This window comes from Sinohyriopsis cumingii, chromosome 4 (assembly GCF_028554795.1).
Source record: "Sinohyriopsis cumingii isolate HCF-2022 chromosome 4, ASM2855479v2, whole genome shotgun sequence".
NCBI classification, from domain to species: Eukaryota; Metazoa; Mollusca; class Bivalvia; order Unionida; family Unionidae; genus Sinohyriopsis; species Sinohyriopsis cumingii.
Window position 1 is genome coordinate 26627371 of NC_142964.1, and position 22505 is coordinate 26649875.

The window sequence follows — 22505 nt, forward strand, 5'->3', positions numbered from 1 at the left end:
AAAATTTCTTCATTGACATGCATGATTGCCCCATTTGCCTTGTGGTGAAGATCAGTCATAGAAAATGTGCATTATAGCTTTGGTTAAAATGAGTTTATTTAAGACAGTATATCTTTTGTGTGTAGTGTGTTCATCCATCCCCAAAAACTTAATTGTTACTACTTGGGAGTCCATATTTCTGATGTAGAGACTGCATTCTCACCTGATTGTGACCAGATTTGGGTTTTTATGTTTAAGATCATAGATATTAGATGAAGATCATAGATATATTATTAGATGAAGATCATAGATATATTATTAGATGAAGATCATAGATATATTAGATGAAGATCATAGATATATTAGATGAAGATCATAGATCTGTTAGATGAAGATCATATATATATATATATATATATATATATATATATATATATATATATATATATATTAGATGAAGATCATAGATATATTAGATGAAGAGGAAAATCCATTCATTAAAGAGCTAATCTTGCATCAGACTGACTGATCTTGTTACGATTCACTAGGTAGATTTCTGATCCTATGTTGATTCAACTTGAAATGTATGCTTCTATTGTCAAAATCTCATGAGTTCAGTAATGAGTGAGAATCATTCATGTTCGTGAGGAGATATTGTATCTGATTCGTAATGTTTGTTACTGCTTGGTCAACTATGTCTGATTCACTTTTCGTCTGAGAGATATCCTTGTATCAAGATCTTGGGAAATTTTGATATTGAGTATGTTTCATGTATATTAATGAGGTTATGTTCCATCAGATTTGTTTATTTCTGATCCAGCTTTGAACAAACTTGAAATGTGGGCTTGTATCATGAGGACATTGGGTGGAGTGACACATTGTAATGAATGATCTTGCATCTGATTTCTAAAGTTGTTGCTTCACTGGAAGGCATACATTTGATTAAAAGTTGATCAGAATTCAAATATAGGCTTAAGTTCAATAATATGTACGATCCATACATATTGAAGAGGTGATCTTGCATGTGAATGATCTTTGTACTGCAAAAGACATTATTTCTGTTCCAGTTTTGATCAAACTTTGTAAGTAGACTTTCTCATTATGATCTTGAATGAGTGCAGTTATGAGCAAGATCGATGCATATCATTTTCTTATGATTCCTAAGCCCTTTGCTAAATTGTGTTCATGCATTGGATGAATGATTATGAACACTAGATGATTCATTCTGTGACAGGCTCACTCAAACTTTTGACTTTGTGGTCTGCTGTCATCATGGGAATGACATGCAGGCCCTGGACCCGTATTAATTAACTGCTGTCACTTAGAGGGTTGCCACTGCAAGCCATGGGTGAAAATCTAGTGTACATATTTTTTAACAATAGATGTTTTTCCATCATGGTTGGATATTATGTAGTTACCATCAATTCATATGTTTACAATCATGGTAGCATCAAAGTGCCTATTCCAAGGATATACCAAAGCAGCCACACTGGTTGGGTATTGAACCCATGACCCTTTGATTACATATCTGGTGCTTTACCAACTTCGCTTGCTGGGCACGTCTTCATAAGTCATCTATGTACTATACTATATCACCCTAATCATCTGTCCCTTTACATCTTTGCCACTTTTGTTGGTTTCCTTTCACATTGCTTACTCTGCTGTTTTTATCTCGGTTTTCTTAGTATCTTAGTTGTTGTTGTTATTCTCTATTAGGTCTTGAAATAGAGGTCTCTGTAACCTATAATTTGGATTATTATTACCTTTAGAATAGTCCGTCATACATCCACAGCCACATTTAGTTTGCTTGTTCCATTTGACCACTGTCTTCACTGCATACCTTAATTTGAAATCACCTTACTCTAGCCCTAGTTAACACCTAACAGATAAACCATACATTCGTTTTATAATAGTAAAATGCCAATTATTATGGAATAGAAATTCTTTATAACTTCATGTGATTCATTAAACCTGCCTCAGAGGTAATCATTATTAAGTAATCACTTGTCTTCAGCAGTCACATATATTTAGGTCCTTTAAAACTAGTGTATATTGTATTATTGGTTATTAAGAAGGCCATTTTACACAAGTCCATGATAGGTAAGCATACATAATCATTTATAAAGCTATTTTACACAAGTCCATGATAGGTAAGCATACATAATCATTTATAAAGCTATTTTACACAAGTCTCAGGTACATTAAACATAGTTGTTAACAAGGCTATTGTACATAGGTCCTAGATAAAGTAAGCATAGTCATTAAAAAGGCTATTGTACATAGGTCCTAGATAAAGTAAGCAGTTATTAACAAGGCTATTGTACATAGGTCCTAGATAAAGTAAGCATAGTCATTAACAAGGCTATTGTACATAGGTCCTAGATAAAGTAGGCACAGTCATTAACAAGGCTGTTGTACATAGGTCCTGGATAAAGTAAGCAGTCATTAACAAGGTTGTTGTACATGGGTCCTAGATAAAGTAAGCAGACATTAACATGGTTGTTGTACATAGGTCCTAGATAACGTAAGCAGACATTAACAAGGTTGTTGTACATAAGTCCTAGATAAAGTAAGCAGACATTAACAAGGTTGTTGTATGTAGGTCCTAGATAAAGTAAGCAGTCATTAACAAGGCCTAGGTCCTAGATAAAATAAGAATAGTCATTAACAAGGCTGTTGTACATAGGTCCTAAATAAAGTAAGCAGACATTAACAAGGTTGTTGTACATAGGTCCTAGATAAAGTAAGCAAACATTAACAAAGCTGTTGTACATAGGTCCTAGATAAAGTCAGCAGTCATTAGCAAGGCTGTTGTACATAGGTCCTAGATAAAGTAAACACAGTCACTTACCCCTAATTAACCTCAGTGTTCTATTACAAGTCCAAAAGTTTTGAATCTTCCAAATAAATTCAAGGTCTTGAATATGCTGTTGTACCAATGGTCTTTACTGTGCTGATATGCCAATTGTCTTGCAGTATCATAATGCTATAATCCGTAATGTCTTTGAATGAATTAACATTAATGCCAAGAGTCCAAAAGTCAGCGAGCACTTGGTAACTCCAATAAATAATTTAAATATATAATTTCTCTCAAATTATAACTGAATACAACTAAAATTGATCCTGCAAAGATTGATGTTAAAATTGCAATAAATAACAAACAACTTCTATAAAGAACTAGTGTTTCAGTAAATAGATCAAAAGAAAACTAGTGTTGTTATCAGCAAATGGATGAAAAAGAAAATGTGTTATCAATAAATAGATCAAAGGAAAACTAGTGTTTAGCAAATAAATCAAAAGAAAACTAGTGTTTTTATCAGTGAATGAATGAAAAGAAAACTAATGTTGCTCTCAGTAGATAGATCAAAAGAAAACTAGTGTTTCAGTAAATAGATCAAAAGAAAACTAGTGTTTCAGTAAATAGATCAAAAGAAAGCTAGTATTGTTTTCAATAAATAGATAAAAGAGAAAACTAATGTTGTTACCAATAAATAGATAAAAAGAAAAAGTGTATCAGTAAATAGATCAAAAGAAAACTAACATTGTTTTCAGTAAATAGATCAGTGCCATCTCACCTCTGCCCGTGTCAGTTAAAGTCTCGGTTTGGCCAATGTTGATATGTGAGAAAGCTGCTTGTAGCTTCCCATGGGCCAGTGTTCTTATCAGGCTTTCCCAGGTTTTTCCTCCATCAGTTATATTGGCCTCCATATATAGCCTATCTTGTACTGAGAAACGGCATTTAACCCCAAAACAACATCAGCAAAACTAATGTTGTTTTCAGTACAAAACAAAACTATCTAAGAATGATGATACTGAAGAGGAAGCAATGGCATCTCCAGAATAAAACTGACAAATAACTGGCAGCTATGTTCATTCATTGCGTAAGATATTCAAGATCCGTGTAGAATTTATCAATCTGTTATAAATATTGACACACATCTATTAAAAAAACAGGATTTGCGCTATGCAAAAAAATAACTTTTTTTAATATAATTTTTATTGTAAAGGCAGTATGTACTATTGGGGTTTTGAAAGAAAAAATTAGAAGTCATATTAGGGGCACTTGGTCTAAAGAAGTTTTCTGTTTGCTAGCAATGGATCAGTGAAACTATTCAAAGAAATGGAGGGGGATGTTTGTGTAGTTAACAGCTAATTGCCAACTTTGAGCCTTTTTATGGCAGTTTGCTTTTCAAACTTTGACACCTTTTTAAATAATATAACGTGGCTTAAATTTCCCACAAACAGTTAAGTTTGGCACTTTCTCTTTTTCTTCCTTTTAAAGTAAGTTTGATTAATTAAGCGGATTTTACTTGCATATAAGGACTTTCTGAATGTCGAATTGTGAATGAATGAAGGAATGGGGCTTGGATCCAGTCCATATGTAAATATTGTGGTTTTTTATCAGCTTAACATTTCAATAGGAATTTCTGAACATTGCATTTAAAAAGCATGTTTTATAACAAAGCTGCATTTTTTAAAAAAGGATTGGTGTCCCTTATGCCATGGCTTATCTGTTAACCATGTTAGTTTTTAGCAGTAGTTAAATGTAGTAGTTGTAGTGGTGGTGGTAGTACAGTGGTACAGTGGTGCCTCACTATAACGATGGTCACGGAGACAAAAACTGTACCACCTGTAATAAGGTGTCTTGTAATTTGGGACTGTGATGTACTGAGGTGTCATACTTTGGGACCATTCTGTACTGAGGTGTCATACTTTGGGACCATTCTGTACTGAGGTGTCTTATAACTTTGGGATCATTCTCTACAAGGTGTCATAATTTGAAACCTTTCTGTACCAAGGTATCATAATTTGGGACCACTTTATGATGAGGTATCTTATCATTTGGGATCATGATAGACTGGGGTGTCTTATAATTTGGGACCATGCTAGACTGGGGTATATTTTAATTTGGGACCATGCTAGAATGGGGTATATTATAATTTGGGACCATGCTAGACTGGGTATATTATAATTTGGGACCATGCTAGACTGGGGTATATTATAATTTGGGACCATGCTAGACTGGGGTTTATTATAATTTGGGACCATACTATACTGAGTTTTCTTCTAATTTGGGACTATGCTATACTGAGGTCATTTATAGAGGTCATTTATAGTGAGATACCACCCTAGATTTTTAGCTGCATTTGGTTGCATGTGCATGCTGCATTGTGTCAGTTTATACTGTTCAAAGCACATTAGTTTTTAATTAAGATATTCATTCAGTTCTTTAATTTGAAGTGTTTTTCAGAAAAGTCATTTTTGTTTCAAACAGTTTCATGAATTTATGTCTTATTATCTTCATAAAATATCTTGCTCAAATTCAAAATTTCACAGCTGGACCAATACAGTAAAAATTGTTACAGTATTTTAAAGGTAGGTAGCTGTAAGTTACAATTTGTCAAAGTTGAAGGTTTGTAAGAAGCTGCTGGCAGCTAAAGAAAACACCAACACTGTTAAAAAAAAGTCTCTGAGTAATGTTATCATCCAATGCATAATTGTGCCAAAGTATAGTGGTTTTCTCACAAGGACATTTTTGTTAATATTTCTTTCATTTATTTTGGCTCAAGTTTAATAAGCTGTTTATACATGTTTGTTAATGTATTATTTGTAGTATTTTAATTTATATGCTATTTGTGTTTTCTGCCACTACTGGTGGCTTAGTGATTTTATGCCAGACTTGCAACTGAAAGTGTGTGGATTCAGAACCTTGCATTGAATAAGACTGGGTTGGCTACTGAGGTATGACCTTGGGCAAGGTATTATGATGACCTTGGTACTAAATATCCTACTTGAGTTGCTGTACCATAAAGTAAAGTCAAACCATATTATACTTGTTTCCTTACAGATATGGATTTTGTCAGTTTCATTACAAAACCGTCCATTCTGATCCCTTCTCATTACGTTTTGCATTTTAAATGAATCTTTCATCCCTTATTGGCTGTAGGGCATACATATCCATGAATACCTATTGGTAAATGTATGACTGGTCACTGTGGCTTATAATAAATATCTCCATAACATCAATGAAGTTTTTTATGCGGGTCAGTTTCTTGGGCAGTCACATGTCTTAGTGTGCGGAAGAGTGTTTATGAGTACAACAACATCTTATGAAAAAGTAGGTCACTGTTATAGGGCATTCATGTTCCATTGACACAGTTAGGTTTCTTTATAACGCTGAATATTTACAAATAACATCTGTTCGTAAGTGGTAAGTGTGGGAACACAGGTTCATAATGGAATATAGAAATGTAAAATATCTTTGAGAATTTGATGTCACAGATGCAATTGTTTCCACGTTTGTATTGTTGCAGCCACCACCAACATTACCAAAAGGAAAGTTTTCAACAGAATTCATTGATTTTGTTGACAAATGGTAAGTAGTAAAACTATTTTTTCTGTAATTAGATTTACTAAGAACATCCATTAGTTACATTGCACACTAAATAAAGACAGAAGAACACTTGTTTGAAAGTTTTATATTGTTAAAAAAAGACAGTTTTTATTTTATTATTATTTTACATGTGCATTGTGAACAGTTTATTGTGATTCTGCAAAATAACCCCATTCATGGAAGCCCTAAAAATAGACATAATATTGAGGTTACTTTGACTGAGATACATTAAACATACTGTATTATATGTCTCTTATACTGGGGTACAGTATACATACTGTATTATATGTCTCTTATACTGAGGTACAGTATACATACTGTATTATCTTTTATACTGAGGTACAGTAAACATACTGTATTATATGTCTCTTATACTGGGGTACAGTATACATACTGTATTATATGTCTCTTATACTGAGGTACAGTATACATACTGTATTATATGTCTCATATACTGAGATATAGTATACATACTGTATTATATATCTCTTATACTGAGGTACAGTATACACAGTGTATTATATGTCTTTTATACTGAGGTACAGTAAACATACTGTATTATATGTCTCTTATACTGAGGTACAGTATACATACTGTATTGTCTTTTATACAGAGGTACAGTAAACATACTGTATTATATGTCTCTTATACTGGGGTACAGTAAACATACTGTATTATATGTCTCTTATACTGGGGTACAGTATACATACTGCATTATATGTCTCTTATACTGAGGTACAGTATACATACTGTATTACATGTCTCTTATACTGGGGTACAGTATACATATACAAACAGTATTGTATGCAAGGTAGCCTATACTGGGGCACACTATACCAACAGTATTTTATGCAAGGTTGCCTATACTGGGGTACATTATACAAACAGTAATTTCTGCAAGTTTGCCTTTACTGGGTTACATTATATTTACATTGTTCTATGTAGGATTGTCTTTACTGGGTTACATTATATTTACATTGTTCTGTGTAGGGTTGTCTTGACTGGGGTACATTATACAGATCATATTCTATGCCCGGTTGCCTTGACCGGTATACATTATACATCAGTATTAATAGTGTCAAAATAAGTGCTTGAAGCCACCTAGACCTTCCAAGGGGTAAGAAAAGAATAAAAAATAAAGGAAAAAAACACAACCAAGCATATTTAAATATTTCACTTAGGGGTTATTAGGCTGTCTGCTGAGTAGCTGAAAATAGTAAACAGCTATTTATTTTTGTGATTAATTCACCTCACCCACCACCACCACCAGACATGCAAGTATTTAAAAGAATTTGGTAAAACAATGTTTCCACACCAGGACAGACAGATCATATAGAAAGACAGTTGAAAACTTAACATCGATGAATATAGTTTTCTTAGTACTTGGAAACTAAACCAGGGCTTGCAATCTACAGTTAGTTCAGGTCCCCCCACCCACAAATCTTTATCTTTTTTTTATTGGGTGAGTGCAGAGTACATATAATGAGAACCTTGTAACACAATCAAATAAACAAAGACCAATAGAGCTGTGTGTACAAAAAAAGCAGCTCAGGTCAGTCCGAAAGGCCCTGTCAAGGTGCTGTATGATTTGCATATATAGCTCAACAATGTTTACATTGCTAACTTTTGTCCATGATTTTAAACTCTAAACAATATTTACATAGCTAGCTTTTGTCCGTTGTAAGTAGTAAGCAGAATGTTTAATGCTTGGGTTCAGGGTCAGTCTTACTTACAGTTAGACTTGGTTTTTCCATTACATTTTAGGTCAAGTGAAATTGTGTATAAAAAGGGATTTGATAAGCAAACAGTTCATTCCTGTTTAGTTCTGTCTGTACGAGTCCATTTTGATCAGTTTACAATTGTTGAAATCAGTTACAGTTCAAGAAGAATTATTTAAACAACTTGCTGAAATTACTCAACTGCTCTTAGACATTGAATTAGTACATTCCCTTGGAGTTCTGTGAACTCATTCGGAGATATTCTGGATTGCATCATTTAAGACTATTGGAATTTATTCCAAACATTCTGTAGTATTGGACTTGTGATTGGACATTTAGAATTGTTTGGAATTTTGTATTATAGAAAAATAAATTGCTTGTTGATTTTAGTTTAAATTTTTGGCTTCACTTTCTTTCTGTTACAAATTTTATGAAGTAGAGTTGTAACTCTATGCAATGTAAATGTCATGGTGGATTCACTGTGTTACAGGCATTTAAACACAAAGTATTAATAGGGTGCATGCAGGTAGTAACACTTGGTCTGTCCCAGATGCATTAAAATATTTGACAGGCCATGCCTCCTTGCAAGGCATCTGGCTAGAATAACTCACTGTGACCCAGTCATACTAGCAGATTATTTGCCAAAAGCCGAACAAAACAAACTCGCATACCCATGATTGCTGCGGGCTGCACTTTATGGGCTTTAAAGATAGTGCATTGCTACATACACCAGCAGTACTGCCCATCGCATTGCATTACAATGTCAGCATATGCACTACAGCTTTGTGGCAATGTCTGCTGCTCATTGCAGGATTCATTGCCATGGAATTAGTGGTGTTGCTAGTGGAGTTGGCAAAATTCATGCCCTGGTGTGCTGGCAGCAAGTACAAGATGCAGATACAGCAAGCAAAACATCTGGCAAAGTTGCTGGTCCTTACAACAGAATACAGAGGTGTCTATGTCATAAGTACAAGATGCAGATACAGCAAGCAAAACATGTGGCAAAGTTGCTGGTCCTGACAACAGAATACAGAGGTGTCTATGTCATAAGTACAAGATGCAGATACAGAAAGCAAAACATGTGGCAAAGTTGCTGGTCCTTACAACAGAATACAGAGGTGTCTATGTCATAAGTACAAGATGCAGATACAGCAAGCAAAACATGTGGCAAAGTTACTGGTCCTTATAACAGAATATAGAGGTGTCTATATCATGTGTACCCATCAGCAGTCTTCTAGCTTATGCCAACATCAGAGGATTATGCAAGAATTTTATGGCTGGGAGACCTCCAAAGTGATGTGAGTGAATATTGGGACAGCTATAGTACATGTGCAAAGAGGACAGCACCATCTCATGGTGCTTGGAAGTTACATAATGCATAAAAATTGCAATTAGAGCTGATAATATGGAATATTTTTGGACAAGACATTATACATGCAAGGACATAAATTTAATAGATTTGAGGTTTTGACACAGCCTCGAGCTGAGAACGTGGAGACGTAATTAAAAAGGTATACCATGGGGTTATGACATGGGTTTTGAGTTGAATAAGGGGCTGGAGAAATGGAGTAAATATGGAGTGGATTGGGGTTATGACAGTCTAGAGTTGGCAGGGGCTGGAGAAATGGAGTGGATTGGGGTTATGACAGTCTAGAGTTGGCAGGGGCTGGAGAAATGGAGTAAATATGGAGTGGATTGGGGTTATGACAGTCTAGAGTTGGCAGGATGGCACAGGATAAAGTTGTTTGCCCAACAACTAGAACAATGTAAAGACAGTTAACATACATGTCTTTTATCTACGTGGATTGACATTAATTTTGGTAACTATCAGGACAACCATGTACTGGCTGAAACAAACAGTAGATGAAAACAACTGTGTGAAGAAATGTATTTGAGATAGAACAAAGAACACTAACAGTGCCACTCTTGAAAATGAAGAAAAACGTTCACAGTGTAGGCATTATTGTTTTTTAAATGTGCACTCATGAAATTTTTAAATATAAAAAAAACATAGATAAGGCATTGTGATCACTCTTGTGATAGAATTGTTGATGAACATGTCATGGTTACTATTTTTCCTTTAGTTTTTTTTCTTCTGAAATGCCTACACATACATATGGTCTATCATCACAGCTGTTTTTTCTGACATACATACATGTAGAAATATACACTGTAAATCTGTCAACAAATATGGCTGTCCGCTGAAACAAATAATAGTAAAACCTTCAGTAAATTCCTCTGAAAAACTGCTTAACAGAATTTGAAGAAGTTTGACATAATGTTTCAAATCTTAATGGTATTTTGAATTTGTAAAAACTGCCAATTTGCCGTCAAATATGATTGCCATTACTAAAACTTAAAGAATTATTCCACAACTTTATTTAAAAAGAACTGCTTGACAGAACTAGAATATCTGACAGAAAACATTCTGTCAGTAGTAGTCTTTCAATACAGACATCTGATGCTGATATGCAAAGATTGCTGAAGATAGAAAAAAAATAATCTTCATACAGTTCTTTTCATTACATTTCAATCAAATGGGTTGCAGGACATTTTTGCAGAAAACACCCTGTTGATCCAGATTATTTGGAAGACATCTTTTGCATTAGTTATTACATGCATCAGCTGAGCAGGGAAGACAGCTTTTGCATTTAGTTATTACATGCAACAGCTTAGCAGGGAAGACAGCTTTTACATTTAGTTACTACATGCAAAGCTGAGCAGGGAAGACAGCATTCCAGAGAATTCTTGTTTTTATCTTGCAGAGCATGTATGGAGATTAAATATATAATATATAGGAAAATTATATAAAGCAAAGAATTTATATTGATGTGTTGTTCTGAAAACCAATATATTTGTAGGTGAATTTATTTAAACATTTTTTTTTTCAGTTTGAAGAAGAACCCGCAAGAAAGAGCAGATCTTCATTCATTGATGGTAGGTTTTTTTTGTGTCCTTCCAAATGCCATTCATTGACAGTAGGTTTTCTCAGTGTCCATCTAAATGCCATTCATTGATGGTTGGTTTTTTCAATGTCCTTCCAAATGCCATTGACAGTAGGTTTTCTCAGTGTCCATCCAAAATACCATTTATTGATGGTTGGTTTTTTCAGTGTCCTTCCAAATGCCATTGACAGTAGGTTTTCTCAGTGTCCATCCAAAATCCCATTTATTGATGGTTGGTTTTTTCAGTGTCCTTCCAAATGCCATTGACAGTAGGTTTTCTCAGTGTCCATCCAAAATCCCATTTATTGATGGTTGGTTTTTTCAGTGTCCTTCCAAATGCCATTGACAGTAGGTTTTCTCAGTGTCCATCTAAATGCCATTCATTGATGGTTGGTTTTTTCAGTGTCCTTCCAAATGCCATTGACAATAGGTTTTCTCAGTGTCCATCCAAATGCCATTGACAATAGGTTTTCTCAGTGTCCATCCAAATGCCATTGACAGTAGGTTTTCTCAGTGTCCTTCTAAATGCCATTTATTGATGGTTGGTTTTTTCAATGTCCTTCCAAATGCCATTGACAATAGGTTTTCTCAGTGTCCATCCAAAATACCATTCATTGATGGTTGGTTTTTTCAGTGTCCTTCCAAATGCCATTGACAGTAGGTTTTCTCAGTGTCCTTCCAAATGCCATTCATTGACAGTTGGTTTTTTCAGTGTCCTTCCAAATGCCATCGACAGTAGGTTTTCTCAATGTCCTTCCAAATGGCATTCATTGATGGTAGATTTTCTCAGTGACCATCCAAATGCTATTCATTGATTTTAGGTTTTTTAAGTGACCATCCAAATGCTATTCATTGATGGTAGGTTTTTTCAGTGTGTCCAAATGCCATTCATTGATGGTTGGTTTCTCAGTGTCTCTGTCCAAATGCCATTCATTAATGGTAGGTTTTCTCAGTGACCATCGAAATGCCAGACACTGGGAGTGATGCAGGAGATGGTCCACACAACTCAAACTGAGTCTGTAATTGACAAATTGACATTTTCCACCCCTTACCAGATATTACACAATTATTGCATACTGTATTTCTTTGTCATTTTTTTGTATCCATATTTTTTTTACACAGTTCATCCATTAAAGTCATACTGATAAATTCAATTTTGTTTTAGAAGTTAATCTTAAAATTTCAGTTTTTAGTTGTTTTTTTTACAAATGAAGTTTAAAATCTGAAGATCGATGTTTTCTGAGAATCAATGCATATATGCAAATATTGTGCAAAAAAAATGATAGAAACAATGTAGATTTTACTGAAATCTGTTTTAGTCACCATTATTACAAGTCATCAGTGACTTTTATGACAAAACTTGATCATTCTTTTCACATTAGCCTTGTGTCATTAAATCCCCTGGCATGTGAAAACAATGAGGGAAACAACAAGAACCTAATGAACTTTAAATTAGAGTAGTAAAACCAATGAGGGACACAAACAGGATGTCATGACTTTCAATTTGATTGATGATAAATAGGTAAAGCTTACATTGACAACAGCATGACTTTCAATTTGAGTAATGATATAGGTAAAGCTTACATTGACAACAGTTCACATGTACAGTCTCAAGGTTCATTTTGAAAATATCATGTCCAAATCACTGAGCCTACATTATATTCAACCTTTTTTCCAAGGTCAGGCTCCTAAGGAAATTAACACTGCTTACTAGTTAAAATATTTATTTTGAATTGGTTAAGTTCAACTGGACATAGACCAAAAGAGCTTATGGCAGTGTTCCCAAATTTATAACTTTTGTGTACCCCTTTTGAGGCATTGTTCTTATTGGTGTTCCCCTTTTGAGGCATTGTTCTTATTGGTGTACCCCTTTTGAGGCATTGTTCTTATTGGTGTACCCCTTTTGAGGCATTGTTCTTATTGGTGTACCCCTTTTGAGGCATTGTTCTTATTGGTGTTCCCCTTTTGAGGCATTGTTCTTATTGGTGTTCCCCTTTTGAGACCTTGTTCTTATTGGTGTTCCCCTTTTGAGGCATTGTTCTTATTGGTGTTCCCCTTTTGAGACCTTGTTCTTATTGGTGTACCCCTTTTGAGACCTTGTTCTTATTGGTGTTCCCCTTTTGAGACCTTGTTCTTATTGGTGTACCCCTTTTGAGGCATTGTTCTTATTGGTGTTCCCCTTTTGAGACCTTGTTCTTATTGGTGTACCCCTTTTGAGGCATTGTTCTTATTGGTGTTCCCCTTTTGAGACCTTGTTCTTATTGGTGTACCCCTTTTGAGGCATTGTTCTTATTGGTGTTCCCCTTTTGAGACCTTGTTCTTATTGGTGTACCCCTTTTGAGGCATTGTTCTTATTGGTGTTCCCCTTTTGAGACCTTGTTCTTATTGGTGTACCCCTTTTGAGACCTTGTTCTTATTGGTGTACCCCTTTTGAGACCTTGTTCTTATTGGTGTACCCCTTTTGAGACCTTGTTCTTATTGGTGTACCCCTTCTCCCAGTGCTATAGTGTTTTCTTAGAGTAAACTTTAGGTGTCAATCTGACATCGAATATGTCTGCCAGCTTCAAAATGTTGTTATTTTTCCAGATGAAAGGAATGTCAGATTTAAATGGGGTTTTCATCAGAAGACTTCTTTCAATGTCCAGTTGGCCCCAAATGAAAATGGTGACAATCTAACGTACATACGGCCAACATATCAGCCATTTTGAAAATCTTGTTAGCATGACTGCTCCTGAATGAATGGACATATCAAAATGGGTTTTCACTAAAAGAATGCATATGATATCTAATTAATCTTAAATAAAAATGGTAACAATCTGATGTCCAATATGGCCATCATAGCAGCCATCTTGAAAAAAAATGTATAGCTACTTCTGACCAAAAAGGTAGACAGACATGGGGTTTTCATCTGAAGACTTACAATATCTTGTTAGATTTAGATGACAGTTTTGTTATCACTGATCCTGAATGATTGATTCAATGAAAGGTGGAAGTTCCAAATGTTGATGCAATAGGCACCATCACCAGTAGTGGCTGAAAGTGTTGGCTTGTTGGCGGTAAAGCTGACTTTGGTGCCATCATCGTTGTAATCTGCTGCCAGACGTTGATGGTGTCTATATTGTGCAGGTTTGGTCTTCTAGCTGATGCCAATATCAGAGGAGTATGCAAAAATGTTGATTGCCATGAGGCCTTCAAAGGGCAGCGAGGTCTTCAAAGAGCAGTGAGGCCTTCAAAGGGCAGTGAGCGAATATTTTGAGGTTGACTTAAAACTTGAATTGTTTAGTTCATGGCCACCATCTACATAGTCTGTGGGTGGGTATTTCCTTGCATGTCTCGAAGACAAAAAGTTTGGCTTTAATCTGATTTATTATTTCACTAACACTTCCATTATGGTGTGACAGAGAGCTCACTGAACAGCTATTTCACACTAGCACTTCCATTATGGTGTGACACAGAGTTCACCAAACAGCTATGCCACACAAACACTTCCATTATGGTGTGACAGAGAGCTCACCAAACAGCTATGCCACATAAACACTTCCATTATGGTGTGACATAGAGCTCATCAAACAGCTATGCCACACAAACACTTCCGTTATGGTGTGACATAGAGCTCATCAAACAGCTATGCCACACTAACACTTCCATTATGGTGTGACACAGAGCTCACCAAACAGCTATGCCACACTAACACTTCCATTATGGTGTGACAGAGAGCTCATCAAACAGCTATGCCACACTAACACTTCCATTATGGTGTGACAGAGAGCTCACCAAACAGCTATGCCACACAAACACTTCCGTTATGGTGTGACAGAGAGCTCATCAAACAGCTATGCCACACTAACACTTCCATTATGGTGTGACAGAGAGCTCATCAAACAGCTATGCCACACTAACACTTCCATTATGGTGTGACATAGAGCTCACCAAACAGCTATGCCACACTAACACTTCCGTTATGGTGTGACATAGAGCTCATCAAACAGCTATGCCACACAAACACTTCCATTATGGTGTGACAGAGAGCTCACTGAACAGCTATTTCACACTAACACTTCCATTATGGTGTGATAGAGAGCTCACTGAACAGCTATGCCACACTAACACTTCCATTATGGTGTGACATAGAGCTCATCAAACAGCTATGCCACACTAACACTTCCATTATGGTGTGACATAGAGCTCATCAAACAGCTATGCCACACTAACACTTCCATTATGGTGTGACAGAGAGCTCATCAAACAGCTATGCCACACTAACACTTCCATTATGGTGTGACAGAGAGCTCATCAAACAGCTATGCCACACTAACACTTCCATTATGGTGTGACAGAGAGCTCATCAAACAGCTATGCCACACTAACACTTCCATTATGGTGTGACAGAGCTCACCAAACAGCTATGCCACACTAACACTTCCATTATGGTGTGACAGAGAGCTCATCAAACAGCTATGCCACACTAACACTTCCATTATGGTGTGACACAGAGCTCATCAAACAGCTATGCCACACTAACACTTCCATTATGGTCTGACAGAGAGCTCACCAAACAGCTATGCCACACTAACACTTCCATTATGGTGTGACATAGAGCTCATCAAACAGCTATGCCACACAAACACTTCCATTATGGTGTGACAGAGAGCTCACTGAACAGCTATTTCACACTAACACTTCCATTATGGTGTGATAGAGAGCTCACTGAACAGCTATGCCACACTAACACTTCCATTATGGTGTGACATAGAGCTCATCAAACAGTTATGCCACACTAACACTTCCATTATGGTGTGACATAGAGCTCATCAAACAGCTATGCCACACTAACACTTCCATTATGGTGTGACAGAGAGCTCATCAAACAGCTATGCCACACTAACACTTCCATTATGGTGTGACAGAGAGCTCATCAAACAGCTATGCCACACTAACACTTCCATTATGGTGTGACAGAGAGCTCATCAAACAGCTATGCCACACTAACACTTCCATTATGGTGTGACACAGAGCTCATCAAACAGCTATTTCACACTAACACTTCCATTATGGTGTGACAGAGAGCTCACCAAACAGCTATGCCACACTAACACTTCCATTATGGTGTGACACAGAGCTCATCAAACAGCTATGCCACACTAACGCTTCCATTATGGTGTGACAGAGAGCTCATCAAACAGCTATGCCACACTAACGCTTCCATTATGGTGTGACACAGAGCTCACCAAACAGCTATGCCACACTAACACTTCCATTATGGTGTGACACAGAGCTCAGCAAACAGCTATGCCACACTAACACTTCCATTATGGTGTGACAGAGAGCTCACTGAACAGCTATTTCACACTAACACTTCCATTATGGTGTGACAGAGAGCTCACTGAACAGCTATGCCACACTAACACTTCCATTATGGTGTGACATAGAGCTCATCAAACAGCTATGCCACACTAACACTTCCATTATGGTGTGACAGAGAGCTCACTCAACAGCTATTTCACACTAGCACTTCCATTATGGTGTGACAGAGAGCTCACTGAACAGCTATGCCACACTAACACTTCCATTATGGTGTGACATAGAGCTCATCAAACAGCTATGCCACACTAACACTTCCATTATGGTGTGACAGAGAGCTCATCAAACAGCTATGCCACACTAACACTTCCATTATGGTGTGACAGAGAGCTCATCAAACAGCTATGCCACACTAACACTTCCATTAATTGTGACAGAGAGCTCATCAAACAGCTATGCCACACTAACACTTCCATTATGGTGTGACACAGAGCTCACCAAACAGCTATGCCACACTAACACTTCCATTATGGTGTGACACAGAGCTCACCAAACAGCTATGCCACACTAACACTTCCATTATGGTGTGACACGAGCTCATCAAACAGCTATGCCACACTGACGCTTCCATTATGGTGTGACACAGAGCTCATCAAACAGCTATGCCACACTAACACTTCCATTATGGTGTGACAGAGAGCTCACCAAACAGCTATGCCACACTAACACTTCCATTATGGTGTGACACAGAGCTCATCAAACAGCTATGCCACACTAACACTTCCATTATGGTGTGACACAGAGCTCACTGAACAGCTATTTCACACTAACACTTCCATTATGGTGTGACATAGAGCTCATCAAACAGCTATGCCACACTAACACTTCCATTATGGTGTGACAGAGAGCTCACTGAACAGCTATTTCACACTAGCACTTCCATTGTGGTGTGACAGAGAGCTCACTGAACAGCTATGCCACACTAACACTTCCATTATGGTGTGACATAGAGCTCATCAAACAGCTATGCCACACTAACACTTCCATTATGGTGTGACAGAGAGCTCATCAAACAGCTATGCCACACTAACACTTCCATTATGGTGTGACATAGAGCTCATCAAACAGCTATGCCACACTAACACTTCCATTATGGTGTGACAGAGAGCTCATCAAACAGCTATGCCACACTAACACTTCCATTATGGTGTGACACAGAGCTCACCAAACAGCTATGCCACACTAACACTTCCATTATGGTGTGACACAGAGCTCACCAAACAGCTATGCCACACTAACACTTCCATTATGGTGTGACACAGAGCTCACCAAACAGCTATGCCACACTAACACTTTCATTATGGTGTGACAGAGAGCTCACTGAACAGCTATTTCACACTAACACTTCCATTATGGTGTGACATAGAGCTCACTGAACAGCTATGCCACACTAACACTTCCATTATGGTGTGACATAGAGCTCATCAAACAGCTATGCCACACTAACACTTCCATTATGGTGTGACACAGAGCTCATCAAACAGCTATGCCACACTAACACTTCCATTATGGTGTGACACAGAGCTCATCAAACAGCTATGCCACACTAACACTTCCATTATGGTGTGACACAGAGCTCATCAGACAGCTATGCCACACTAACAGTTCCATTATGGTGTGACACAGAGCTCATCAAACAGCTATGCCACACTAACACTTCCATTATGGTGTGACACAGAGCTCACCAAACAGCTATGCCACACTAACACTTCCATTATGGTGTGACACAGAGCTCACCAAACAGCTATGCCACACTAACACTTCCATTATGGTGTGACACAGAGCTCACCAAACAGCTATGCCACACTAACACTTCCATTATGGTGTGACACAGAGCTCACCAAACAGCTATTTCACACTAACACTTCCCTTATGGTGTGACAGAGAGCTCATCAAACAGCTATGCCACACTAAGACTTTCATTATGGTGTGACATAGAGCTCGTCAAACAGCTATGCCACTCTAACACTTCCATTATGGTGTGACATTTATTTCATCAAACAGCTATGCCACACTAACACTTCCATTATGGTGTGACATAGAGCTCACTGAACAGCTATGCCACTCTAACACTTCCATTATGGTGTGACAGAGAGCTCACTGAAGAGCTATGCCACACTAACACTTCCATTATGGTGTGACACAGAGCTCACCAAACAGTTATGCCACACTGACACTTCCTTTATGGTGTGACAGAGAGCTCATCAGACAGCTATGCCACACTGACACTTCCATTATGGTGTGACGGAGAGCTCACCAAACAGCTATGCCACACTAACACTTCCATTATGGTGTGACATAGAGCTCATCAAACATCTATGCCACACTAACACTTCCATTATGGTGTGACAGAGAGCTCATCAAACAGCTATGCCACACTAACACTTCCATTATGGTGTGACAGACAGCTCATCAAACAGCTATGCCACTCTAACACTTCCATTATGGTGTGACATTTATTTCATCAAACAGCTATGCCACACTAACACTTCCATTATGGTGTGACATAGAGCTCACTGAACAGCTATGCCACTCTAACACTTCCATTATGGTGTGACACAGAGCTCACCGAACAGCTATGCCACACTAACACTTCCATTATGGTGTGACATTTAGCACATTGAACAGCTATGCCACACTAACACTTCCATTATGGTGTGACAGAGAGCTCACTGAACAGCTATGCCACACTAACACTTCCATTATGGTGTGACAGAGAGCTCACCAAACAGTTATGCCACACTGACACTTCCATTATGGTGTGACGGAGAGCTCATCAGACAGCTATGCCACACTGACACTTCCATTATGGTGTGACGGAGAGCTCACCAGACAGCTATGCCACACTAACACTTCCGTTATGGTGTGACATAGAGCTCATCAAACAGCTATCCCACACTACCACTTCCATTATGGTGTGACAGAGAGCTCATCAAACAGCTATGCCACACTAACACTTCCATTATGGTGTGACACAAAGCTCATCAAACAGCTATGCCACACTAACACTTCCATTATGGTGTGACACAGAGCTCATCAAACAGCTATGCCACACTAACACTTCCCTTATGGTGTGACAGAGAGCTCATCAAACAGCTATGCCACACTAACACTTCCGTTATGGTGTGACACAGAGCTCATCAAACAGCTATGCCAACTACATTATAAAGCATCTTTTACATGAACTTTCCGTAGCTGTTGGCAGATGTTGCTATCCTCATTGACAGTGGCCAGATGTTTTTGTGTTTTTTCATACAGAAGATAAATAATGGGTATAAAGAGATTGGTGTCACTTAATCACTGCCTTTAAACTAGTGAAAAGTGAAGCATGGTATACCCATTTTCAACAATTTGAATTTAATATGACAGTATCATAACAGAAAATAAGTCCATCCCCACTTTTTGAAAGTTATATTAGGTTGGTCCATGGACTTGCTTAATGAATGTGATTTATGATAATCCCCACTTTATAAACCCAGTCTTATGGGATCTATAGTAATCCCCACTTTATAAACCCAGTGTTATGGGATCTATGGTAATCCCCACTTTATAAACCCAGTGTTATGGGATCTATGGTAATCCCCACTTTATAAACCCATTGTTATGGGATCTATGGTAATCCCCACTTTATAAACCCATTGTTATGGGATTATGGGATCTATGGTAATCACCACTTTATAAACCCAGTGTTACACTAGGAGACTTATAGTGCAGGAATATCACAGTTAAGAGGATGGCTGAATTATCTAAGTTTAGGCTTTGGATTAAACTTGTTAGAAAGTTCAGGGTAAATTAGATTTCTGAAAATTGCATATGCTGTAAAATCTTTAGTGAAATTATTTCAACAATTAGTTAGGCACAGATTTGAGCAACCTGGCCAAATCCAACCTCAGACAATTTGTATAATAGGCCATAAATGAAAATGGTAGCAGTATGGCTTCCAATGGTCATCTTGAAATGTTGTTGTCACTTCATTTATTAGATGGTTGTTCACATCAGCATTGTTTTTTTTTCACCAAAAGACTTATGATCTCTAGCTGGTCCTAAATGCAGTAGTGCCAGTCTGATATCAAACATGGCAACCATGGCAGTCATCTTGAAACATTTATCATTATTCCTACAAAATGGTAAGTCATATCACAGTGGGGTTTCCACCAGAACACTTAAAGATGTTTTGTCTACTTGGTTCATTAATGAAAATGGTGCCAATCTGAAATCCATTATATCCACTAAAGCAGCTAATTTGAAAATGTTGTCACTGAAGAATATCAGAAATGATTCAACATTTAAATGGAATAAATGATCTTATCTTAAATTCCTGGAAATTCTTTTTTGGCCATTGGAGCTACAGTGCCTTCATGTGGCTTTTGTTAACATGTGTTCTTATCAGTTTATATTTTCAATCTATGTTTCATTTAACACTGTTTATGTCTTTGCATATGGTACATTGTTATGGGAGATAATGCCATGTGAGTTTCATAACCAGAGACACCAATGAACTTGCTAACAGACATGTCATATCTTGAGTCAGTCTGACAAGTATGCTTGACGTGAGCAAAGATCAATCCAGATCATGTCATATCTTGAGTCAGTCTGACAAGTATGCTTGACGTGAGCAAAGATCAATCCAGATCATGTCATATTTCGAGTCAGTCTGTATGCTTGACATGAGCAAAGATCAATCCAGATCATGTCATATCTTGAGTCAGTCTGACAAGTATGCTTGACTTGAGCAAAGATCAGTCCAGATCCTGCTTAACTACTGCACTTGCTGATAAAGGGTAATGATCTTTGGCAGAAATGTTGACATCATTTTCCTTGCAGATAAAACAACACATCATTCCAAACAGTCACTTTTCAGATAAAAACTAAATGGGGTTGGATACTGTTTTCTCTCTGACAAAAGCTTCGCCTAAATAACAGTAGGGGACAATGAGCAAACTAAGAATGTTTGTCTCATTTTGAGTCAGCATAATTACATAGCATGCTATTGGTGTAACTGTTGGATTGTAGAAACATCCATAGCATGTCTTTATGTTTCTTCTTCATTATTTACTGGGATGTCAAGCATGCCTTGTGAATGATTGTAGTGCAAGAATACATTCTTGCTACCCAGCTTCAGGATTACAATTTGGCCTGTGCAAGATTTTGGGTGAAATCAATCCAGTCATGGTTCACTTTCTTCATTATTGTAATGTCAGAGATCATCTTCACATTATAATGAATGTCAGAGATCATCTTCACATTATGATGAATGTCAGAGATCATCTTCACATTATAATGAATGTCAGAGATCATCTTCACATTATAATGAATGTCAGAGATCATCTTCACATTATGATGAATGTCAGAGATCATCTTCACATTATAATGAATGTCAGAGATCATCTTCACATTATAATGAATGTCAGAGATCATCTTCACATTATAATGAATTTCAGAGATCATCTTCACATTATAATGAATGTCAGAGATCATCTTCACATTATGATGAATGTCAGAGATCATCTTCACATTATAATGAATGTCAGAGGTCATCTTCACATTATAATGAATGTCAGAGGTCATCTTCACATTATAATGAATGTCAGAGATCATCTTCACATTATAATGAATGTCAGAGGTCATCTTCACAGTATAATGAATGTCAGAGATTATCTTCACATTATAATGAAAATGTCTTCATTTGCTGAGTTTGTGGGATTTTCACATGAGGCATGGAGGGTTTGGCATGACCACAAGGGGGTAATGATAGAATAATCAGATATGCTATGCCTTTGTTTAATTCACAGATTCAATTTCTCCATTTTCTGACACATTTTAACAGCATGACCACAAGGGGGTAATGATAGAATAATCAGATATGCTATGCCTTTGTTTAATTCACAGATTCAATTTCTCCATTTTCTGACACATTTTAACAGCATGACCACAAGGGGGTATTGATAGAATAATCAGATATGCTATGCCTTTGTTTAATTCACAGATTCAATTTCTCCATTTTCTGACACATTTTAACAGCATGACCACAAGGGGGTAATGATAGAATAATCAGATATGCTATGCCTTTGTTTAATTCACAGATTCAATTTCTCCATTTTCTGACAC

At 37.1% G+C, this 22505-nt stretch overlaps 1 protein-coding gene across 2 annotated transcripts in view; it reads left to right on the forward strand.

Moving 5' to 3' along the window:
- LOC149800845 (dual specificity mitogen-activated protein kinase kinase 1-like) overlaps window positions 1-22505 on the forward strand; it is an 89543-nt gene that overhangs the window by 57105 nt on the left and 9933 nt on the right. For both annotated transcript variants that reach the window (XM_089954859.1, XM_089954858.1), the window contains exons 9-10: window positions 6294-6355; window positions 10983-11028. In XM_089954859.1, coding sequence (XP_089810985.1) covers window positions 6294-6355; window positions 10983-11028 — 108 coding nt within the window. The remainder of the gene's footprint in view (window positions 1-6293; window positions 6356-10982; window positions 11029-22505) is intronic.